The 23,992-nt window shown below is 34.0% G+C and overlaps 1 protein-coding gene and 2 long non-coding RNA genes across 3 annotated transcripts; 1 reads left to right on the top strand and 2 right to left on the bottom strand.

Moving 5' to 3' along the window:
* Positions 1 to 226: 226 nt before the first annotated feature.
* Positions 227 to 3,287, bottom strand: LOC149476009 (uncharacterized). Its single transcript, XR_016317992.1, has 4 exons — positions 2,905 to 3,287; positions 2,426 to 2,520; positions 1,108 to 1,213; positions 227 to 410 (listed from the first exon to the last, which is right to left on the bottom strand). It is a non-coding gene; the product is annotated as an uncharacterized LOC149476009 (long non-coding RNA).
* Positions 3,288 to 7,716: 4,429 nt separating this feature from the next.
* LOC149476008 (uncharacterized) lies at positions 7,717 to 10,546 on the top strand. The gene has a single exon (XM_089713123.1). The coding sequence runs from the start codon at positions 8,083 to 8,085 to the stop codon at positions 9,037 to 9,039; it is 957 nt and encodes a 318-aa protein (XP_089569249.1). The 5' UTR covers positions 7,717 to 8,082; the 3' UTR covers positions 9,040 to 10,546.
* Positions 10,547 to 19,125: 8,579 nt separating this feature from the next.
* LOC149476007 (uncharacterized) lies at positions 19,126 to 22,627 on the bottom strand. Its single transcript, XR_016318004.1, has 2 exons — positions 21,157 to 22,627; positions 19,126 to 21,027 (listed from the first exon to the last, which is right to left on the bottom strand). It is a non-coding gene; the product is annotated as an uncharacterized LOC149476007 (long non-coding RNA).
* Between the last annotated feature and the right edge of the window lie 1,365 nt (positions 22,628 to 23,992).

Here is a 23,992-nt window from a genome sequence, read left to right as displayed (position 1 = left end):
AAGAAAAACCCGCATAGTTCCCGTTCCCGTGGGATTTCCGGGATGAAACCTATCCTATGTGTTAATCCAAGTTACCCTCTATATGTGTGCTAAATATCATTGTAATCGGTTCAGTAGTATTTGTGTGAAAGAGTAACAAACATACTTACATACACATACATCCATACTCGCAAACTTTCGCATTTATAATATTAAAATAAAACATATAAGTAATCACATTTTATTACTATTTATTTCAAATGGAATTTAATTTTTACATTACAATTTCGTATGTTTTAATATTTTGGAGAAATAAGAATAAATGGTAATTTCTGTGTATTCAAAAATTATTGTTGTGCTTCAAAAATTACTGTATCATAACATCTGATGTTGGACAACATACCTCCAAGAAATGACTGCATATTTTACTCCTGCAAGAACACATGAACAGTTATTTTACAACCATAACTCGAATAGTAAATGTTAAAAATATAATAAATAAATAAATATTTTAATAAAAATAAATATTTCGGGACTTTATTCACACACGGCACGATCTGATCCCATACTAAGCTTTCGCTCGAAACCAGATGGCTGATAAACATACATATATAATTTTAAATAAATACTTATATATAGATAACTAGCGGTCCGCCCCGGCTTCGCCCGTGGTACATATTTACGTTTTCTCTACATAAAAACTATCCTCGTACTTCAAGGAATATAATAAAAAAAGAATTATCGAAATCGGTTCAGCCGTTCTCGAGTTATGCGCTTACCAACACATTTTGCGATTCATTTTTATATATAAGAAGATTAACACCCAGACACAGTGCAAACATCTATGTTCATCACACAAATATTTGCCCCGGGTGGGAATCGAACCCACATCGAACAGGGTCACTACCAACCAAGCCAACCGGCCAGTCAATAATAAATTATATACTAAAACCTTCCTCTTGAATCACTCTATCTATTAAAAAAAATCGTTGCGTAGTTTTAAAGATTTAAGCATGCATAGGGACAGAGAAAGCGACTTTGTTTTATACTATGTAGTGATTCAAGTAATAGGATTTATCCATGTGCTCTACACTTTAAACAGTTTACTAAAATACTAAAATAACTTACGTTCCTTGGCCCTCATCATTAAAATCTCCACTCATGTTTTTGCATCTGTAGTAGGATACGCATATACCATTTTTATCATTATTTATGGTTACACAGGGTTTTCTATCTGCAAAAAAAATGGTCCAAAGTTATAATAAGTAAGTAGTCTATAAAGTTATAGAACGAATTTTTTAGGAAATATTCAAAGTGACAACTGAAGTGAAAGCGGTCTTATCGCTACAAGCGATGTCTGCCAGGCAACCCGGAAACAGGATAACATTTAATGTGGCGCAATACAATTTTGTTAAAAGAATTTTGCTAAGAAAAGAAAAAAATGATCATGAGGCGGGATTCGAATACGCGTCTTTCTCCTTCGGGACGCCTGACCGCAGACACCCGTGATTTCGCCAAAAATATGTATACAATATAAAAAAAACATACATATATTATGTAGGTATACATACACAATATCTTGTAATGTTATATGAGTAAAACAAATGTTAGTAGAGCTTAAGTTACTTTGAAACTGTTTCTACGTTACTTACAGCACCAAGCTGGGCAAATTTATAACAGCTAGAAAGCAACATTAGCTTTCCGCCCGCGGCATCGCCCGCGTTTTCAAAGAAAAACCCGCATAGTTCCCGTTCCCGTGGGATTTCTGGGATAAAACCTATCCTATGTGTTAATCCAAGTTACCCTCTATATGTGTGCTAAATTTCATTGTAATTGGTTTACTATAGTATTTGCGTGAAAGAGTATCAAACACACACATACACAACCTCACAAACTTTCGCATTTATAATACATACTAGTGGTCCGCCCCGGCTTCGCCCGTGGTACATATTTCGCAATAAAAGGTAGCCTATGTCCTTTCTCGGGTATCAAAATATCTCCATACCAAATTTCATGCAAATTGGTTCAGTAGTTTAGGCGTGATTGAGTAACAGACAGACAGACAGAGTTACTTTCGCATTTATAATATAAGTATGAATTAGTAGGATTAGTAGTATTTACCTATAGCAGCGGTTATAGCAGGTATGTTATTATAATACTGTTTGTTTGCTCACTACTAGAAGTTAGTGATCTCTATACATATTACTAGCTTTCCGCCCGCGGCTTCGCCCGCGTTTTCAGAGAAAACCCCGCATAGTTCCCTTTCCCGTGGGATTTCCGGGATAAAACCTATCCTATCTCTCAAGTTGGATCGAACTGCACATGGTGTGCGAATTTTATTATAATCGGTTAAGTGGTTTAGGAGTCCATTGAGGACAAACATTGTGACACGAGATTTATATATACATATTAAGATAATATCGCTAAATTAAAAGTTTTACTTTACCTTCAGAGATCATAGCACGATAGTAAATAATTGGGCTTGCATTTGACGCAAATATAACGAAATGTAACAAACATACAAGCAGTAAAGTTGTTTCCCTTTAAAAAAAAAAAACAAAAATAATTGGATACGTTGGTCGGTTTTCAGGATATTCAGCTGATTTAAATTTGAAAAGCTCTTAAATTTTGGGATGTTATAATCCTTTTAATATATTTTAATAATATTATGAAGCCGTAGAGTTTGTCTGTTTGTTTGAACGCGCTAATCTCAGAAACTATTGGTCCGATTTGAAAAAAATCTTTCGGTGTTAGATAGCCCATTTACCGAGTAAGGCTATTGGCTATCTATCATCACGCTAGGACCAACAGGAGCGGAGAAATGCGGGTAAAACCGCGGGGCACAGTTGGTTTATTATACTACTTATTTTAATATCGTAAATGAAGACATGTCTCAAATACATTATCTATTTATATAAATCTTACCTTATATTTAAAAGCATTTTAATAAATACGAAAATAATATTATATTCCACTTCAAAACACAATACTATTTGGCTAGGAAAATATTGAAACTGATGATAATGAGGAATGCCTGAAAGATAGTTTTAAGGAAAATTAAACAATGTGATAATAATAAATTAATAATGGCATTATTTGCTTATACTCCAGTCAGTCAAGACAATCAATCCATACTAATATTATAAATGCAAAAGTAACACTGTCTGTCTGTCTGTTACTCAATCACGACTAAACTACTGAACCAATTTGCATGAAATTTGGCATGGAGATATTTTGATACCCGAGAAAGGCTACCTTTTATTGCGAAATATGTACCACGGGCGAAGCCGGGGCGGACCTCTAGTTCACAATAATTCCAAAAGTTTTCAAACTTCGGTCAAGTGAATGGTAGGTACATTGGGATGACAATAAATCTCATTTTGCAACCTTGTCCGCAGTCCGGAACATTAAAATTGCAATTAAATTATTTTTTGCTGTATGGTCGTGAAAAAAATTCCAAAAGGCAACCAATCTCAGTGTACCGTTCACTTGACCGAAGTTTGAAAACTTTTGGAATTATTGTTATATTTTCGATTTCGAATGTCGATTCTGACTGATGTATTACATCCAACGTATTCGATTTAATTGAATACACTACAAATTAATAAATTTTTAACAAATAACTAATTCCCACACTATGAACTATCTTGCATTTTTATGCAATCTAACAGTTTCGTGAATGGGTGCCTTATTTTTTTAAATTAACTTTTTATCTGTGACAACTGCTGAATGTCAAAAATGACTTATCTATCTATCTGTGGTTTTAAACGAACTGTCAAATGTATGTATTAATCAAGAAGCTTATATCCTCAGAGGAATAATAGGTTTATTGCTCTGAGCTTATATCTAATACACTGGAGATTGCACTATGACCATTAACTTGTCACAAGAAAATATAACCTTGAATGACGTCAGTGTTGTTTTTTGTCTCTTTCTGTGGGTGACTACACTGGTTTGTATATTCAGGATTTTTCGAAATAAAAAAAACTAAAAATCATGGTCTATAAATAATAACGACATATATTTTTAACAGTATTTATATTATAATATTACTGGTCAACTTACATGAATAATTATCATCTTTATAGGTACATACCATTTTAATTGGTAGAGAATGATAGTTTTAAATAACGCTTGATAACTTTTGATCTCATACTACGATTTTTTAATTAAAATGAGTGCTATATACATTAAAACATCGTTTTGGTTACTCAAGCTTCAGTCTAAAACTTTTCAATATTCCAAAGGGAGAGTTGCATCGCTAGTGTTGATGTGTGGTAACGATATTACAGTTCTCAGAAATTCGTATGTCTTTCAGGAGCTGTACTTACGGTTACTAATGGTTTCATGGTGGTTAATTATAATATAATTAAAATTATTTTATCAGTTGAGACGCAGTAACAAGAATGTGGTAAATAAAAAGGTATAGCACTTTTCAAAAGGTATTTTTTTTCTGGACCGTAATCCTCAGGCTTAAAATGCAAATTGCATATTCTGGCATGTTGATAAATTTTACCCTTGATAGGCATTATGGACAGCCATTTATTGAAGTGAAACTTCTTTATCGGGGTTGGACAAAAATTTAGTGTAACATTTTTGCGTTACGCCGTACGCGTGACATTTTTGCGTTACGCCGTTCGCTTGACATTTTTGCGTTACGCCATACTCGTGACATTTTTAAGGTCATAAAGAAGTTTCACTTCTTACGTGTGTACTCTAGTACACGCATACATTTTTTTCTTTTTATTTCACTTTTGGAAAGCTGAAATACGTAAAACAAAAAAATATTAGGTTAAAAAGTATAAATTTCAATGTAAAAAAGAACAAACCACAATATGTGAGTGCAATACCGATGTCTTGTGTTGTTTCATTACTAGTATAAAAAATTTTAAAATGGTGTTCTAAATGTTCATCATAATATTGTTTAGCAATATATTATCGTCGCTATCCGTAAAAACCCATCATCATGGTTACCTTACTTGTTAAATTTGTTTGTTGAAAACTTGTTGAAAAATGATGAAAGTATTAGGAAAAGAACTTATTTAACACTAGCGACCCGCCCCGGCTTCGCACGGGTGCAATGCTGATACTAAATACCACGGACATATATCAAGATAGACTAAGCGAGTGTATGTACTTCCCGTGTCCAAACTACGATTATGAAACTTACTTGACGCTGGCCTACACTCAGTCCGCGCTTGCAGTTCGCCAAGGAAAGACGTGAAGCTGAATAAAGTAAAATGCCGAATTACGCCGTTATAAACTGTAGAAACTCCACAGCTGTGAGTGGCCGAGTTAGCAGAGATGTTTCCTTCCACCGGTAAGTAATTTTCTAATCGGAATATGCACTATTTATTTTAAAATCAAATAAAGAATATCTGTGGAAAACGATCGTGACAAACACGGATACCAAATCATACGAAATGATTCGGAATACATTGCGGCTTTTACTTGGCACGGTAAAGATCGCGTCGTATGATAACAAGCAATGAATAGCGTCTTCTCATTTTTCTGTTCTCATTTTTCTGTCCAATTTTGTGGTTAGTGATGTTCATTTGATGCAACAGTTCTCGATTCTAATCGATTTTATAATCGAACAGATAAATGATAATTTGAAGGAGCAATTTTTCAGAAAAAAAGGCATAGATTTTTTTTGTCATTTAATACGACTTGACCTAGAACTTTTAAGTATTTTAATACAAAGGTACTAAAAATAAATATTATGACATGGACGCCATTAGTTAAAGTGTCATCTTGGGAGTTTTTTAAGAAAACTCCTTATTGCTTAGACTATGTTTGTTTTTTCAGTTTTCCAAGTAACCCGAACATAAAAGGAAAATGGATCGATGCAACGGGACATAAAGATTGATTGATTGACAGTTTCATTACTTTCTTTCGATGGCCTCTCTAGTACGTAGTACATGGTAACTCAATGGGCATATGTAAGAAAAAGCTAAAACACATTAGTTTACTTGTTAGAATATTAAAAGGTTTAAATAACTTTATTTTATCATCCCTCTGTCTATGGTAATTATCATTTTTCTGTCTTGAATCGATTTAGTAATCGATTACGATTCATTTATTTGACTACCTCTTAGACATAGATCTAGTTTGATCTGATTTCTTTCGATTTACTTCGATGGGATAGGACGATACTAGAATCGCCGCGCGAGTGGCGGCCTAATCGATTTAGCGTAAAATGAAATTAACATCACTAAAAAGCGCTCGTGACGTCATAACGCGTCAAGGTCAGTACAAAAAATATGACACGCTTGGTTTTCATACAGATCGCGGTACTTGCGTTGTCTACTTATATATACATGTCTGTGCTAAATACACTACAGAAAAACTGTGAACGATGTATATAAAAACATAGCGGCCCGCTCCGACTTCGTATAGATAGCCTGGCGGCCGGCCGGTACCGCCGCAAACGCTACGTCCCGCAATTTTTAAATCTGTAATATCTTCGAAAATATTCACTTAAATCATACGGTGTAAAGGGCCATATAGATCTATATTAAACGAACAATGTATTCAAGGTATTTAATTGGTTAAGGATTAATGCTGTATTGGTTAAAATCGCATCGAAAATTAGCCATTATTTTTCGTAAAAAGTAAATGACAAAAAAATGTTATTGTGGGTTATCCATAAGAGATAGACATATACCATCGCGGACTTTTAGACCTTTTCAATGTGTATAATACTTAGTACATTATTTTGATAAAACTCGTAGGGTTCAGCCTGCGTTTGCAATGTAAGCGGAAAAAATGTAATTTTTTACGACATCACTTTAGAAACCTCAAAAATAACAGTACTTCTCCACTATTTAATGGATGTTATTATACATATAAACCTTCCTCTTGAATCACTCTATCTATTAAAAAAAACCGCATCAAAATCCGTTGCGTAGTTTCAAAGATTTAAGCGTACAAAGGGACATAGGGACATAAGGACATAGGGACAGGGAAATCGACTTTGTTTTATACTATGTAGTGATGATTGCTTAGTAAAATGATGATAAAGGAGAATGGGCATTTTACTATGGAAGTTGGGCCTGAACCCTTGAGTTGGATCAATACACATGAGATATTGTTTTTATAATAGATCATAACACATACATAACGGGAAAAATATATATAAAAAAATAATCAACCGGGTTTTTGTACAGTCACATCAAGTTTTATTTCTTTGTGTATAATTTTTTTGCAATAAATAACTGTTATAAGACAATGACAATATCTTTATGTTACTCCAATTCACTTTCACTTACAAATACGTACTAATCTTAAGCCTTATAATAACCGAAATACACTAATATTATGTTTTGTAACAGGTACCTATACCGTGTTTATTATAATTTAACGTAGTTAGACGTTTTTTGTGGTTAAACTCAGTCACTCCAGTGACATTTAGATTTATACTTACTTCACTCGAATTAAAAACACCGTTATTGTGCGCAAAATAATAGCCAAATAAATAAAACTTTTTGCCTTGACTGTACAAGAACCCGGTTGATTTATTTTTTTATTTTATTTTTTTCCTAAGGTATGTGTAATGATCTATCACAAAAACAATATTTCGTGTGTATTGGTCTTAGCCCAAGTTTCAGGCCCAATTTGCCCATTCTCCTTTGACGATTTTTGCCATTAAAATGATTCTAAACAGGTAAATGCATGAGTATTGAGGAATATTGTAAATAACGTAAATATACACTTGCCTGTGAAATTTAGGTGTCGTGACAGTTGGAGTGTCAGTTTAGGCTCCGTAAATTTTATATTTTAAAAAGTATTTTATCATAGCTAGAAAGTTCTAAATGTGTATTTGAGTGATAATCTAACCTACTATTTAATAACGAACCGTATAAAACTTTAATTTATATACTGCATTAGTGTAAAAACGTTAAAAAGTGCCCACAAAAGTGCCAACAGCTGTCAAACAGCCGATTTAAAATTCTCAACCGAACATCTGTAAGTGTGCTAAGTTATAAGTACGATTTGAAGTCATTTATACACAATTTATATACAAACGTTATTATCTGGGCCATCACGTTAATATATTACATAATTAATCGTCCTTCATCATAAATCGAAGCTTGAATAAACATGGCAAACAAATGCAACAGTTGTGGAAAGTTCTTCGGGGCGTCAGACAGCACAAAATGTAATAAATGCAATAAAACTTACCACAGGCAGTGTAATCATATAAGCCCGTTGTCCCGTAATAATAACAAGTGGATTTGCAAAATATGTACTACTAAAACAACCTCTAAAACTGTTGATGATACTCAGCCTGAAAGCCAAGAATCGGATAACTTTGAAGATGTCAACACCTCCCCACAGGGCTCAACATCTCTAATACAAGAGATCAAGCTTCTACGGTCCGAGTTATCCAGCTTCCGTTTAGAGATATCTCGTCTATCCACTCTGGTCTCCAATTTTGGCTCAAGGTTGGATAGTATAGAGGAACGCGTATCACATCTTGAATCTGGACCATGTATCGAGATCGGCCAGCAACAAGTTCAACAGAACCAGGAATCGATTGAGTCCCTAAAGGGAAAGCTGAACGACTCTGAACAAGAGAAACTACTATATGACGTTGAGATTACTGGTATACCTGAATCTAATGGAGAGAATCTACTGCACATCACTATCACCCTTGCACAAAAAATTGGTTTAACCCTAGATGAGCGAGATATAGCGAACGCACACCGGCGTGGGCCTAAGCGCCTGCCCGAGTCCAGCTCGCAACCACGTCCCATAATAGTACGTCTCACCCGTAGGCCCTTGCGTGATAAACTACTACACGCGGCGCGCGTGCGACGCAGTGCCGATACCAGCGGGACGGGGCTAAGCGGGGATCCATGCCGTTTCTACCTAAACGAACATCTTACATACGAAAACCGTAATCTTTTTTATCTCACACGGGAGAAGCTGGGACGCTCCAAAAAGTGGCGTTTTATATGGACTCGTGGGGGCCGAATTTACGCTAGGCAGGACAATAAATCGAAAGTTATCAATATACGTACGGAGGACGATTTGGATAAGGTTTTTCATATGTGAACTATTTTGATGTATGTTTTCTATCATTAATATCAATTTTTAATACAAGTCTAAGCTTTTATAGGTTTGTTAATTACTACCATAGTCTAATTATTGAATTTTTATTGTATAAACTTAACACAAAAGCTGAAATATCTTCTCTTAAACATGTTTATCGCTTACCCATATATAAATTTAATTGCACATACTATGTGACTCATGATCTGAGTTTAATTCTATTTTATGTTATAATTTCATTGTTTTCTATAAAAGTGTTATGTGGCAGTGATGTTTATTACTACCATAGTCTAAGTAATGTATTTTTATTGTATAAACTTAACACAAAAGCTAAAATAACTTCTCATATACATGTTTACCGCTTACCTAGATATAAATATAATTGCACATATTATGTGTCTTATTATCTAAGTTTAATTCTATTTTATGTTATAACTTCATTGTTTTCTTTAATAGTGTTATGTGGCAGTGATGTTTATTACTACCATAGTCTAATTTTTATTGTATTTTTACTGTATAAACTTAATACAAAAGCTAAAATTACTTCTCTTAAACATGTTTACTGCTTACTCAGATACAAATTTATTTGCACATATTATGTGACTCATTATCTAAGTTTAATTCTATTTTATGTTATAACTTCATTGTTTTCTTTAATAGTGTTATGTGGCAGTGATGTTTATTACTACCATAGTCTAATTATTGTATTTTTATTGTATAAACTCAACACAAAAGCTAAAATAACTTCTCTTAAACATGTTTACCGCTTACCTAGATATAAATATAATTGCACATATTATGTGTCTTATTATCTAAGTTTAATTCTATTTTATGTTATAATTTCATTGTTTTCTTTAATAGTGTTATGTGGCAGTGTTGTTGACTTTGACTCTAGTTTCCTCAGTAATAAAAGAAAAACAAGTTTTTGTATGCATGTCTGTATGGATACTCACATAAGGTAATGATTAATTTTTCCATAAAAATAATTTCCATAATATTTATATTCAATTTACACTTAGTGCATTTGTATCAAACTACACATTAAATATTATCTATTTTATAACATAATATCATATACGCATTTATTCTCTGCCTATCTATCATTATAATTATTAACATTGTATACACAATTTCATTTTATTTATTTATATTATATACATAATTACATACTGATATTATATCTACCTATATTACATGTTTTAACTGATGTATTTATTTATTAGTATCTATCATATTAATAGAAATATATCTTTCAAATATTATACTCATGTTAAATTTTCATTACTTATATGCAATTCTAGACTGAAACTCCAATAGTCACTTGGGGTCACTGAAAATCAGTGGTGGTAAGGTATTAATCACCTTGCCACCATAAACTGAGTTGGCTCCATTTGTCAGGTCACTCACTGCCTCATTACCAACTGTTTCTTAGGAATAAGCTTCTTTTTATTCTTATCATTTTTCTTTTATTTGTTTTTCCTTTGTAAATGTATATCATGGTGATGTGATTCTGACAATAAATGTGTTTATTATTATTATTATTATTATTAAATTATAGGCCAGAATTTGGTGTCCAAAAACTTCTGCAATTTTTCACAATGCAATACATTATTAATATTCGGAAAATATTTATTAAATACGCAACAATATTAACTTAAATATTCGAAGCGACGCAATTTTTTGACACTTATGTCATATTGTCAAAGTGAGAGTTGCTACAATTTTATTATGGTAACTAGGTACCCATAATCAGGGAATATCGCTTTTTAATAATTGGTTCAGATACTTATTTTATTTAGCATAAATAATAATTGTCTCATCCAACAAAATTGACTGCGAGTGCAGGTGATTAGTGCGAGTGCAGGCACGCTGCGAGTGAGGGGGAAGGGAGGGCGCGCGGGACGTGGCTACTCGCAGTCCACTCGCAAAAAAATAGAACACGCTTCTATTCACTTTACTACACAGCCTACTAAACACTCGCACTAAACAGTCGCTGTCCACACGTAGTACTACTCATCACCTGCACTCGCACTAATCAAAGTGTGAACCAGCCATAATATATAGTAATCTGTGCTTATCACAAATGTCTCGACTCTTCCTCTGAGCTCGACTCTTTAGCTGACATCTTGTATCTTTGGCTAGAAAATAGAAAATGTAGCTTGTTCAGCTTGTTGCTAGTTGCTACTTTATAAACGTGTGATTTTATGGAGGTTATTATGTAGTTCACATACAAAAGTATGGAGATATTCTCTAATTGTGCAAATTGGGAAAGATTTTCGACGCGATTGTAATAACAGTGTAAATTTGTGTATACAAAATCCTCGTGGTTTGTGTTGGGCTTATTTATATATTTAATTTAACTAGCGGCTTCGACCGTGGTACATGCTAACGTTTTCTCATCATAAGAACTATCCTCGTTCTTCAAGGAATATTAAAAAAAAAAAAAACGGAATCGGTTCAGCCGATCTCGTGTTTTGCCTTTAGCAACACATTTGGCGATTCATTTTTATTATATAGATTGTTGCCTCTGCATCTAGCTACGTTTTGTCATTCAGCTCAGTCTGAAATTTTCTAAGTACAACTGCAATACAATGGTATAGTTTGACATCGTTGTTCGTAATTATCTCAATTAAAATATATAAGAAAGTATTGTTTTTTCCGAATTCGGTCATCCATATTAATATTATGAATGCAGAAATCTGTTGTCTCTGATGATGCCTTCATGGCTTCCACTGCATTGAAAATTTAGAATAACACATTGTTCTTCTTAATCATATGGGTAAAATATATTGTTTTTCCTAAATTATTGAAACAATATTATGAATGCAGAAATCTGTTGTCCATCTGTGATGTCTTCATGGCTTTTACAGCATAACAATTTATAAGACAATTTGAAATAACAATTGTCATAGTAAAACTTTTTTTTTAGACATTGAAAAGTAAACTGTATAAAAACAATGTAAACTAACATAGTAATTAAGAAATAATACTTACAAGTGGACCTCTGATGTTCTATTAATAAATAAATTATTATTATTATTAAAAGAAAAGAGTTCAATAGGGAATGAAGGTTGTTGGATTTGTGTGTGTTCGTTGTCTATCTGTCTTTCTCCAGGCTGTATTACATAAAAGGTAATGCTTGATCAAGCATTTGTCTTCACAATACATTGATATGTATTCTTCAATCAGTTTTAACACACTTATTAGCTTCACCTGTATGTTTGTGTGTAACCGACCCCTCAAGACTTGATTTTGACCCACATTAAACGGACAGATTTGATTCAAACTTTGTTCTCATTAATGTACATTAACAATACAATTTGGATCTTAATTTGTTCATGGCAAGTGGGTATTAATTAAAAAAAATTGTTTTATCATTGTACTACATACCGCTTTGTTTGCGAGAAGCTTGACATAATTCAAAAATTGCAATTTTTAGATATGATGATTCAAAATGTTAAAAAATAAAAAAAGTGTATTACAGTATATATTGAAACATTGACTATGTTGAATCTTTTTCTTATTTATCAGTCTCAAATTGAGACTAAGAAAAAGATTTAATTATTAGTATATTATTATTTTAGTTTTACATTGAGACTCTCAATGTAAAACTAAAATGCAAGAAGTTTTATTATAACTTCAAGTTTTCAGCAAAAGGGTATTACTTGTGACGTTATTACAGATAAATAATTATAATTTCTTTGTATTATTAATACTTAAGTCTATATTGATAATAAGTATTTTATTCGGATGGGTTTTTATTAAGTCATTATTGATAACATTTATCTTTATCATCAGCCTCCTCGCCGAAATAGTCGTCAAATTTTTTTTAACAATGATAAATGTGCAGAAATTGCAAATACTACGTTCATCTTTGGCTGCACTTGGTTTTCAACAATAAACGTTTCAAGTGTTTCAAAACCATTTGAGCAAATTGCAAATACAAATTGAGTTCATTTAACTTCGAAAAAATATCCGCTTGGAATTTATGCTTTGGAAATTAGTGCTTCTCTATGAAGGCTACAGTGTGTCCACGAAGTATAGGGACTTTGTTCAAGAATTCTTGTAACCACGCTGCTTTGTTTCCCGCACAATGCCCGCGCACCGTCAGTACATATACCGACGCAGTTCTTCCACTGTCCTTTTCCTTTTATATGGGAATCAATTACGTTGAAAATTACCTCAGCTGTTCCACGAATAATTGGCTTGCAAAACAAAATGTCTTCATGCACGTCTTCTTGCCATATATAACGCACAAAAACAATTAATTGAGATAGGCCTTGCACGTCGGTAGACTCATCTAGTTGAAGAGCATAATATTTACTATTACTTAATTATTTACTGGATTAATTCATCTTCTGTCCATTCAGCCATTTTGTCAATTCTTCGCGCAACAGTAATATTCGATAGTGGTATGCGCTCGATTTCTTTTACTTCTTTTTCTCCAAACATCGCTCCAACAGCATCTTTAATCGATGGTAATACTAAGTCTTCGCCAATAGTATGAGGCTTACCTGCTCTAGCGATTCTGAAGCTAATGAGGTATGATGCATATACAGCATTTTCATTGATATTAATGAAATGAGAAACAATGTTTTTAGAAGACTTCATTTCTAACAATTTTTTTTTTGAAAAATGTCTTACTGGCTTGTTTATAGAATGGGAATGCTTTGTTTCACTCAGACACCTTTCCAATCGAGAAAATCATCATTGCTCATTACATTCACCCGAAAAGGTGTAGGTTTTGATCTAGCAACTTTTATTGCACTAATAAAGGCTTCAGGGGTGTACATTGGACCACTTCTGATTTGCTTTTTAACCTGTCTTTCGATGAGGGAATGTGCAGAGTCACCCTCGTTTTGGGTGTGTCCCTTAATTAAATATTTGTGAGTAATTGTTTTTATGTTCGGATAACGTTGCACAGCAAACATGTACATAGACAGCATCATTTTATTTTTTGGAAGTGAGGGAAGTTGTACAAGTATTGGGAACATTTCCAGCAAATCAATTACAAATTTTTATAATAATACACTGCCAAACTTGTTGTACAGTTCGAATTCAAAATATTTACTTATTTGCTCACTTCCAACAACAAAAATTTCAGCGAAACTGCCGACCCACCTTCTCAGATTCCCCGACGGGTAACGCATAGCACACGAAACAACGATATCCACGGAAACAACAGCAACAGCAGATCGCAGGAGCGGTCGAGGAACCCGGCAAAACCCATCAATCGGTGGAAGTGATAAATTCGTTGTTAAAGAGTACGTGCACAAACTCTCACCAAGGTTAATTATGAATTCTGACTCCATGTCAAAATGTCTATAGTATTTTCTTCTTTCTTTTGTACATGTCGACAAGTATTACCCCACATCCCTTCATCAATTTGACTTAAACGTTCATTTATGAGTTTCATTATTTCCCTCGCATTTTGGTCGACATTATGCGAAGCAATATAATTTTTTTAAATTCCCCACACATTTTCTATAGGGTTTAGTTCAGGATGATATGGTGGCAGTCGAAGAACTTTTATGCCATATGGCTGAAGTATGTCGTCAATCTTGAAACAGATATATTTTTCTTTATTTTTTTTAAATCAAATCATATAGTTCGATTTTTTTCATATCTTGATTAAAAGCCATGTTTTTTTTCTGTCAGCCATCTCACCATTTCTATTTTTTTGGAATTAGAATTTGGGGTTCTGTCATTGTTGTGGACTGTATATTTTGTTGGGGTTTGTGGTCAAAATAAACACCCTTCCTTCGACATACATATATTTTCCCTTTTTACACTATTACAATTTATACCTAATCACTATTACTTATTCACTACTAGTCTGGAATAAGAACTTGCTGGAACTGAACTCCAACGCTCGCGGGGTCTTCCACGCAGGCCTTCACAGGCCTCTTAAAAGGTGGTCCATCTTTGTTTCCCCATCCTTTGTTTTGCACATGATTGGTTAAGATGTAGCTCTCACCTGTATATACGATACACCAATTTTCTTGACGGTATCTGAGTAAATTTTTTAGGTAGGAAAATCGTAGTTTTTGGATGTCATGCCGCTCTATAATAACATGTCTGTTATCCACAGTTTTTCGCCATTTGTATGCCAACTTTAACAAAGCTGTACGCAGAGTCGAATATTATCTTCAACTTTAGCAAGGTTTTTTTTACCTAGCAAGGTAGGTAACTCGCGATGTTCTAAATGGTAATTTTGAATAGTAGAACGTATAACATCAACGTTAAAGTTGTCTAATTCTAACTTCTTTAAACGTTTTTTACGGTCTTTATGCGGAGGTTTAAGTTTAGAGTCAGATTCTTTTCCTTCAGCCAATATATTAGTAATTGTTATCTCTGATACCCCCACTGCCATTGCTGTTCTTTTCCGTACACTATTTAAATGTTCACTTAATTTCGATATTGAAAACTAGTTTAAATCTAGCTTAGGGCTAGTTTGTCTGTCAACACTTAAACTAGGTTGATGTATATAATTACTACTACATAAAACAAAGGTAGATCCAGGGTCTGATACCAAACATGTACCAGACTGGTTAATAATTTTACATGCTATTAACATAGCAAGTTATATCTTATATCTAAATGGCAGATACACTGTATTCTTTGTCAAACAAAAAGATTTTGTACAAGAATTTAAGTCACAATATATAAATGCATCACTATGATGATTTGTTTAGTTATACAATTTCAAGGTTATATTATAGATAAACCTATATTGATTTTGTGTCAAACCAGGCAAATATGGTAATGTACACAACATAAATTTGCATTTTGTCTCACTACAAATTTTTAACATTTTTTGAAATTCTATATCAATGTCATGTTTTTTTAAATTAAAATGGAGATATCCATATAATATAATAACAATACTATTTTCATTAAAACTGAAATTATCTAATGAATTCATGATATATGTAAATGAACTACTAGGAGTATTGTTAGACAATACAATAATTTCCTGCATGGAAAGTTGTTTCGTTTTACTAGATGAAATTGTTGCCGTTGATTGAATATTTTGTATATCACTGTAGTCAATAGTCTTATGGGGCGACGGTTGCTTATTGTCACTTATGGAACACTTAAATACATACTTATTGGTCAGAGACTCGAAGCGATCCATATTTTCATTGCTCCTTCCAACTTTATGACATTGGCGTTGTTATTACTGTTGCCCTCCATTCCGACCTTGTCCTTTCCCAACTAGGAACAAGTATATTTCGACGATTCTTCGATAATCAGTGCCCGCCCAAGCCAAGCACGCCGCCGCGAGATAACCTCACTTTCCTTCTCGAAGACTTTCCGCTGTCGCAACTCACGCCAATTTACAACAAGCAGGTGTGTACTGTGTGTGCCTGGGCCCATAACCAGAAGGAAGTTGGATTAAAATAAATGGTTTTAATATTACACGTTTATTATGCGCAGTGCAGTAGCCAAGATACAAAATTAACCAAAGACAGTTTTTTACTTTATGTCACATCTATTACATTGCCATATGTCAAAATAACACAGATAATATTCCATCATATTTAACATTAACTTTATTAAGTAATCTGCCTCTTGTATATGATCATTTATTTGTAATTGGGCAGCGGAATATTTTTGTTCGAGGACATGCAATGTAACATTTAACGAGTCTATTTTCTCCTTAAGTTCAGAAGTTTCTATTTCATATAACATTTTATAATGTTCTAGGTCCCTATGATATCTATCTAACTCTTTTACAAGACTGTTATTTTTATTTTGTAATTGTGTTACATCAGGGTTTCTCAAACTTTCAGCTCTACGAACCCCTGTTAAAATTTCCCGGTAACAGCGAACCCCAAACAACCCCGTCCTCCCTCCCAAGGAAAATAGTAAAATTGACTGTTAGAAGAAAATAAGGTTTTTATTTGAATAAAAGGTACCTAACATATTTATAAATTGCTTTTTAATTTTAATGTGATGGGTGTGCTCGTTTGCTGTCGCAAATGGATTCAATTTTTGGAGTAATTTTGGACAATTTTAACCTTTATTCTGACTCAGTATCAAGTCGATTTCTGTACTTAGTTTTTATCATAACCAGGTGTGAAAATCCACTCTCACATAAGAATGTTGTAGGAAAGGGTAAAAGGAAATTCACCGCTTTGCGTGAGAGTTCGGAATACTCTGCCTGTCTAGCTGCCCAAAAATCTATCAAAGACATCCTTTTTCAATCAGCTTGAAGAGTTTCATCGACGGACATTTCTAATAATGACTCCTGTTGTTTAATACTCAAACTAGTAATTATGCTCTCGTTCGTGACCGCAAACGGGTTACGAATCCAGGCATCTTTAGCATTATAAATAATAGGAAAATACCTTCTCATTTCGTCGCATTCATTAAAAAATGTAACAGTTACATTCTCAATGAATATCTATTTCTTATAACTGATTTTGCTCGCAAGTGGCCATTCCAGTAGCCTCCTTTTTATGGCCCGTGCCATAAAATTATATTATTTCTACTCTCACAGAGGAGGATTACATTTCTGCGGTTGGTATTGCGAACCTTAATTTCGCTTCAATTCGTGACGATATTTTATCACCGAATAGGTCTGAGTATGTGAAGTCTCGGACGCCCCATAGCTTCCATCCTTCCGGATAATTGTTCTCTATTATTTGAATGATCCTCGAGAAGAAACCTACTTCGTCTTGTGAGACAGGTCTAAGGTAAAATTCTCCCATAGTTGTAGACGCCATGGTGTGACAGTACAAGCAAAGAGTCACGTCAAATGGTTTTTGTTTACAGGTTCTTGCATCGCGTTGTAATATTCTGGTTGGGAGATATAATGTGTTCGATATGACCCAGCTAAGAATTGATGGCATTCGGATTTTGAGTTATTTACACCATTGAATTCTAGATGTCACTTGCTATATGCAATACTTAATACTTAATAGCATCAAGGTTGTAGACAACCTTACTGGCCGATTAAGGAAAGCTGGCATCTTCACAATAGGTACTCACACATATGCAATTTTACTATACAGTATGTTCAAAAATAAATGCGACTCTAGTTTAATTATTGTAGACTTGAATTGTAAAATGAGTGCGTTGTAGATAAATATAGTTATGAAGTAGTGAGTGATTGTAGATAAATATTTTTCTTTTTCTATGCTGATATCAATTAAGTGCTTTGTTTACAATTATCAATTATCGTGATTATCAACATCCATTTCTTCGATTCCTGACATTTCGTCGTACGATGACGTACGACATATTCATATTTTCAGATTCAGGATCGCTGTTGTTCGATCGCTGCTGTGGATTTGCCAATCGGTCAACTTGATTGACTTCTTTCTTCCAGTCGGCGGCGGTTATTGACTGAATCGCTTCACGGGTTAATCTCTCAATCTCTGTCTTATTTTGCCCCAATTTGAGGGCTGTCTATGAATAACAACACACTAAAAACTTAAACAGATAACAAAAAAAAAACTGAACAATCAACAAACAAGATTTAACAAAAAAAAGTTCAGCACACACTAGCGCTGCGAAACGTGCGAATGCGTCGATGCTGCGAACCGTACTAAGGCAAACGCGGTACCTGAAGTGGTGAGCGGGCAGGGAGGCCGCATTCCACCCGTGACCCGAGCGTCTAGTTGGCTTGGTGGCGAAGTAGATTTCACTTGCTTTAAGCAATACTTAATACTTAATAGCATCAAGGTTGTAGACAACTTTACTGCCGATTGGTGGGTCTTTCTATCCATCAACATGATGATAATCTTCCCTCTCTATTTTTCTATTTTTATATTGATATAGTTTGCGTGTTGGCGATATATTTCGAACATTAATTGGAAAGTTTTGGCTTGGTCGCGTAATAGATGTCACTTGCTTTAAGCAATACTTAATACTTAATAGCATCAAGGTTGTAGACAACTTTTCTGCCGCAAACTAGACGTGTGAACCATGGATTAGTGGGTCCCTCTTTCAATCATCATGATGATAATCTTCTCTCTCTGTTTTAATATTTTTATATTGAAATATTATGCGTATTCGCGATATATTTCGAACATTACTTGGAAGGTTTGATTCTGCATGTCACTGTTATAATATTGTTAGTTTATTTTATGTCCTGACATTTGGAATATACTCGTCTTTTTGTTTTGTTTGTCTTGTCTTCTTGTCTTTTTGTTACACGTGCACTCCGTTCGGTTGTTGCAAATGATTTGATTCTTGGGTTTATAAACTTAACGGTTTGCATTACTTGTAAATAATAATTCCAGGACGAAACATGAATTGTTTTTAACGGAAACAATATCTCGAATTTTCTTTTTGATATCTTTTGATGAAGCAGTATCGTCGTTACAATGAAAAAATTTATCCGATATATATGTACTTAAAGCGCTGAAGACTGACGATGCTAGCAGAGATATCTCAGTTTTCTGGCCCTTTTTTCTTTTAATAATTTCAATCTTCTATTTCCAATATTGCTTCTTGTTTGTAATGTGAGGTTGATTCTTCCTTTTATTTTAAAAGTTATTAAATGAAAACGAGAATACTGACTTGCAGTGAAAAATATAAAGTTTAATTAAAACGATTACATTATGTGCTGTTACAAGGTTACAAAAAAAGAGATTGACGTTAGGTTACATGATTAAGCAAATTTGTTTCACATTAACGTGAAGTTAGGCCAGAGTCCCACCGGTGTTGCCGCCACACCGCTGAACGACGTACGCTGCTCACTTCATAGATGTTGAACACTTCTGTTTAAAAAAAAACGCTTTTTATATCGACGTCATACAAATCTAATTAAAAATTAATGATATTTCAATTTTATATTAGAATTGACTGGGATTATACTCGAAAACATGAAGCATTTATGTTTTCGACAGCGAAAAGCATTTATTTTTACGTTATTTTTTATTCTTATAAATAAAAAAAATACATAAATTATTAATTGACACAACTTATCCAATTATTCTATTATTTAACTATGTACCTAATATTCGTCGAGTCGACATGCCTCCAACTTTATCCAATGAAGCTAATATCGCGTTAATTGCGGCTCGCGGATAGCCGGTTTTCCATTTTTCTAGTATAATTTCGAAAGCTTGTTGACGGGCATCTTTGTTACATACATAAGTCGTGAGATGAATCCCACAAACAGAGAAAATCTTTGTAGAGTTCTAAAATTTCTATTTTTAATCTTTTTTCAGTAATAGCCACGTCATCCGACGCCATCGCCATTGATGACGATCGACCGACGTCCGTTTTGTTTGTTATCACAAAAACGTTACTAATAAACGCTTTTTGACACTTCCCTGCTATACAGTTGTTATACAGGCTGTGTAGTTCGTACGCCAGCTTGTGTAACCCCTATTCAGTCGTGAGACCTTGTTTAACCCTTGTGTAACCTATAAAAGTATAAATAAAAAGTTCATTTATTTGCCTTCACCAAAGTGTGGCGTTTTAGTTATGGATTCAAGGAAGGGGCCTACAACAAGGCTCACATACACACAAGAAACACAGTGGAAAGGTGTTTTGGTGTGTGGAAGCAAAGATTCCGTTGTCTTCTGCATGGATTTAGTGTGTCATTAGAAAACATGAAACTCTTTATAGTTGCACTAGCTGTATTACATAATAATTGCAATCAAAATGGGTGAAAACGTTGATTTAATTGAGTTAGGAAATCCTTCTGTCAATGATCAACCTCGAGATGCAAGGGGTCGAGGTGATTCAAGAGGTGAGGCTGAGAAACAAGTATTCATCAACTCCTATTTTTGATCTCAATACATATTACATAATAATAAAGATTTAAATAAAAAACAGATTTATTCATCACTCATTTTTTATTAAATTTATTTTTTAATAATAAATTTCCAATTCCAAATTTTTTAATCTTAACTCGTGCTCTTGTCAAGCCCATTCGTGGGACTCCCTCATCTGCTCTATCTTTAATTTATACTCTTCTTCCACACATTGTATCAGCGCTTGGTTTCTGTGTTTTGTAGATTCATTAACCTGAAAAAAATTAAACAAGTCGAATTCGTTGAAAGTCAAGATAAAATACAGCAGTTACTCTGACACTGAATTTTATCATAGATCTTATATTACATATCATAGAAAGAAAAGTCTGCTCGAAGTACTTACCTCAGGTGGAAACTTTCTCTTTACTATTCTCTTGATGTTGTGTTTTCGGGGTTTGATTGTTTTTCTTAATGTCAGGAGATAACATTATTTCCTGTACCACATTATTGCAGCCCGGAACACTGTCTCCCGTTTCCAGGATGGGTGCTTCGTATGCACCTTTATCGTCCTGCAATCGAATACACATTAATTATGTGATTGTGCAACCTTTTATTAAATATTTGTCAAGTTTCAATTTACAAACAAATCATTACATATAATAAAACTATTCACAAGTGCAACTAAAATAAAATTATGGTTAGTGTTGTGGACTGTATATGTTAGGTATTATCTGAAAATTTAAGGTCACACTCCATCAGTGTTCCCACAGGTTTGCATGTCTCCATTCCAAATCGTTCCAGTACATTTTCTACGTTTTTAGTTTGATCTATGTAAATCCCATTTTCATCATATTGAATTCGACGATCAATATAGTAAGTAGTTTTTCCCAAGTCCTTCATTTTAAAAGGCTGCTGTGCATTTTGAGGTACGTTTGGTATCCTAAAATTTAATCTTTGTTGAGGGTTATTCTGTAAAAATTTGGTCACCGTAAAGTTAGGCGTTTGTTTCGGCACCGTTGTATTATAATGAATACGACTGCGTGATCGGTATTGCTCATGAAAATTAACCTCTTCTAAAACGATTTCTAAAGCCTGTTCCAATGTACTAGGTGATTTCAGTCTTACAATACGCACCATGCTTTCGGGCAAATTATTACCTTCGATATTAATAATGATCGAATATTCTGTATTCTATTACAAAGAGATAACTTTCGCCGGATTTAATTTTACAAGACTAATTTTTTTACAATCCTCACTACTCGGATCACCAAAATGTTGTTCTAATAATACCTTTAAAGCGGGCCAAGTATTAATGTCTTCGCGCTCGGAATGAAATTTCGCGCATTTCACGAAATGATCAATCATTTCATGAAAAGAGCAAATCCACGATATGGCCACGACATAAACACCATCAACTAATCTTGCCTCTCCAACCAGTTGATTACTGTTATAAATATAGCAACAAAAGGTTCATCTTTTCCAGCTATCGCTAATATATGTATGAGGGAATCGAAAGCACACGAATTTAATAATAAGACATCAATTCAATTTAAAGAAATGGGATTTCGTTTATTACCACTTTCAAGTATACCCAATTGTTTTTTGCTCTTAGTTTTAGCTGTACTAGGATTGTTAGAATCTATTGGACTTATGGTTTGAAATAAAATGTCAGGTGTTGGCTGAAAATGGAAACCCAGTGGTTTAGACTTACGATAATTCTCTGTTACATTTTCTTCTTTTTTAGTTAAATTTTTCAACTGATTATGTCAGTTTAAATGATTAGAGGAGGATACATAAATTACAATTTCCAAACAATAAAAAAAAAAATCTTTATTAACCAAAAAAGTAGAGCATTACACTATTACAGGAGATCGAAATTAGATGTGATGTGATGAACTTAACACTTCGTTTCATCCGGATGTCCCTTGACATCGCTGGGTTTGAGACCGAATTTCCACTTCCCTTATTCTATCGCGTTCTCTTCGCATTCAATGTAGTCTTTGTGTTGATGTATTTTTCTCCAAAATTTTTCTGCTTGGAAAAATTGTTGTGCTGCCTGGTATGTACGAGGGGAGGTCCAAAAGTTCGCGGAATGGAGGGGATGGAGTGGATAGGAGGTGGAGAGGGATAGGGTAGTTCGCTTATGTCATACTAATTGGGCACTCATAATTAGTATTATTATATTAGTATATATAAAATAAGTGACACGTCATGGCGGCAATATTAGGAGGCGGTCTAGGAGAATTATCAACAGGATATTATTTACTAAAGAATAACGTAAGTCATGATAATAATTTGAAGATATTTCTGCTAGAAGCTACAAATCAGTGTGGAGGATGGATAAATACCATTCGAACGAAAGACTATGTATTTGAACAAGGTCCGAGAACTAACACCCAAGGGTGTAATTGGTTTGAATACACTAAACATGATGCAGGATTTGGGTCTCAGTGAGCACATATCGCCAATAAAACCCGACCACCCTGCCGCGAGAAATGGATTGTTACTGGAGATGAAACATGGGTTCATCACTTTGAACCTGAATAAAAAACACGAGTCCATGCAAAGGCACAAAAAGGGTACACCAAAATTATCTTTTTTCTTTTTTTAATTCCGTGATAGGGATAGTTCCATCTGTTAAGTTAGTTTTTATGCGTCACCACGCATCATGGACATCACTTTTGTTTTAGTGTTGAGGCGACGAACTATTCCCAAACGCTGGTTTTCACAAAGAGTTAAACACTCGAATATCAGCTCGTTCGTCCACACCATCATGTACGTGTACGCGCATGCGCGGCCGCTGGTGAATTTGACCTGCGGCCGCCTTCGATCAATCTGTAGATCTGAGTAATAATTCTATTCCTACATTACTTTTTTCGTGTCAACAGTAGTGGTTTCATCGACGATTATTGAATAATGGCTGTCTCCGACTTCTTCCAATAATTCTACTATCTCAGTGATGAAAATTTGCTCCAATTCACACAATGTGTATTTGCGATGTGTTACGGGAGCCAACGAACCGCTGATGATGTTACTTAGATATACAGCAGTGTTGTTATAAAAGCGATACCTCAATTTAAATTCGTCATATGAGAACATTTCAAAGGGATTTCTTCTGTGTCTCAAGTTTCTTGGCACTGATATATTACTAAAACCGAATTTTCACATGAATCTTTTTTAATTAATGAATACTGTTATATTATAATTTTATTTATTAGATTTCATGGGTTTGTAGAATT

This window comes from Colias philodice, chromosome 29 (assembly GCF_061535455.1).
Source record: "Colias philodice isolate Cphi_HAF_F1 chromosome 29, ilColPhil1 Martin Lab GWU primary, whole genome shotgun sequence".
NCBI classification, from domain to species: domain Eukaryota; kingdom Metazoa; phylum Arthropoda; class Insecta; order Lepidoptera; family Pieridae; genus Colias; species Colias philodice.
The sequence above is the reverse complement of the archived record's forward strand: the minus strand, read 5'-3'. Positions and strand labels throughout refer to the sequence as shown.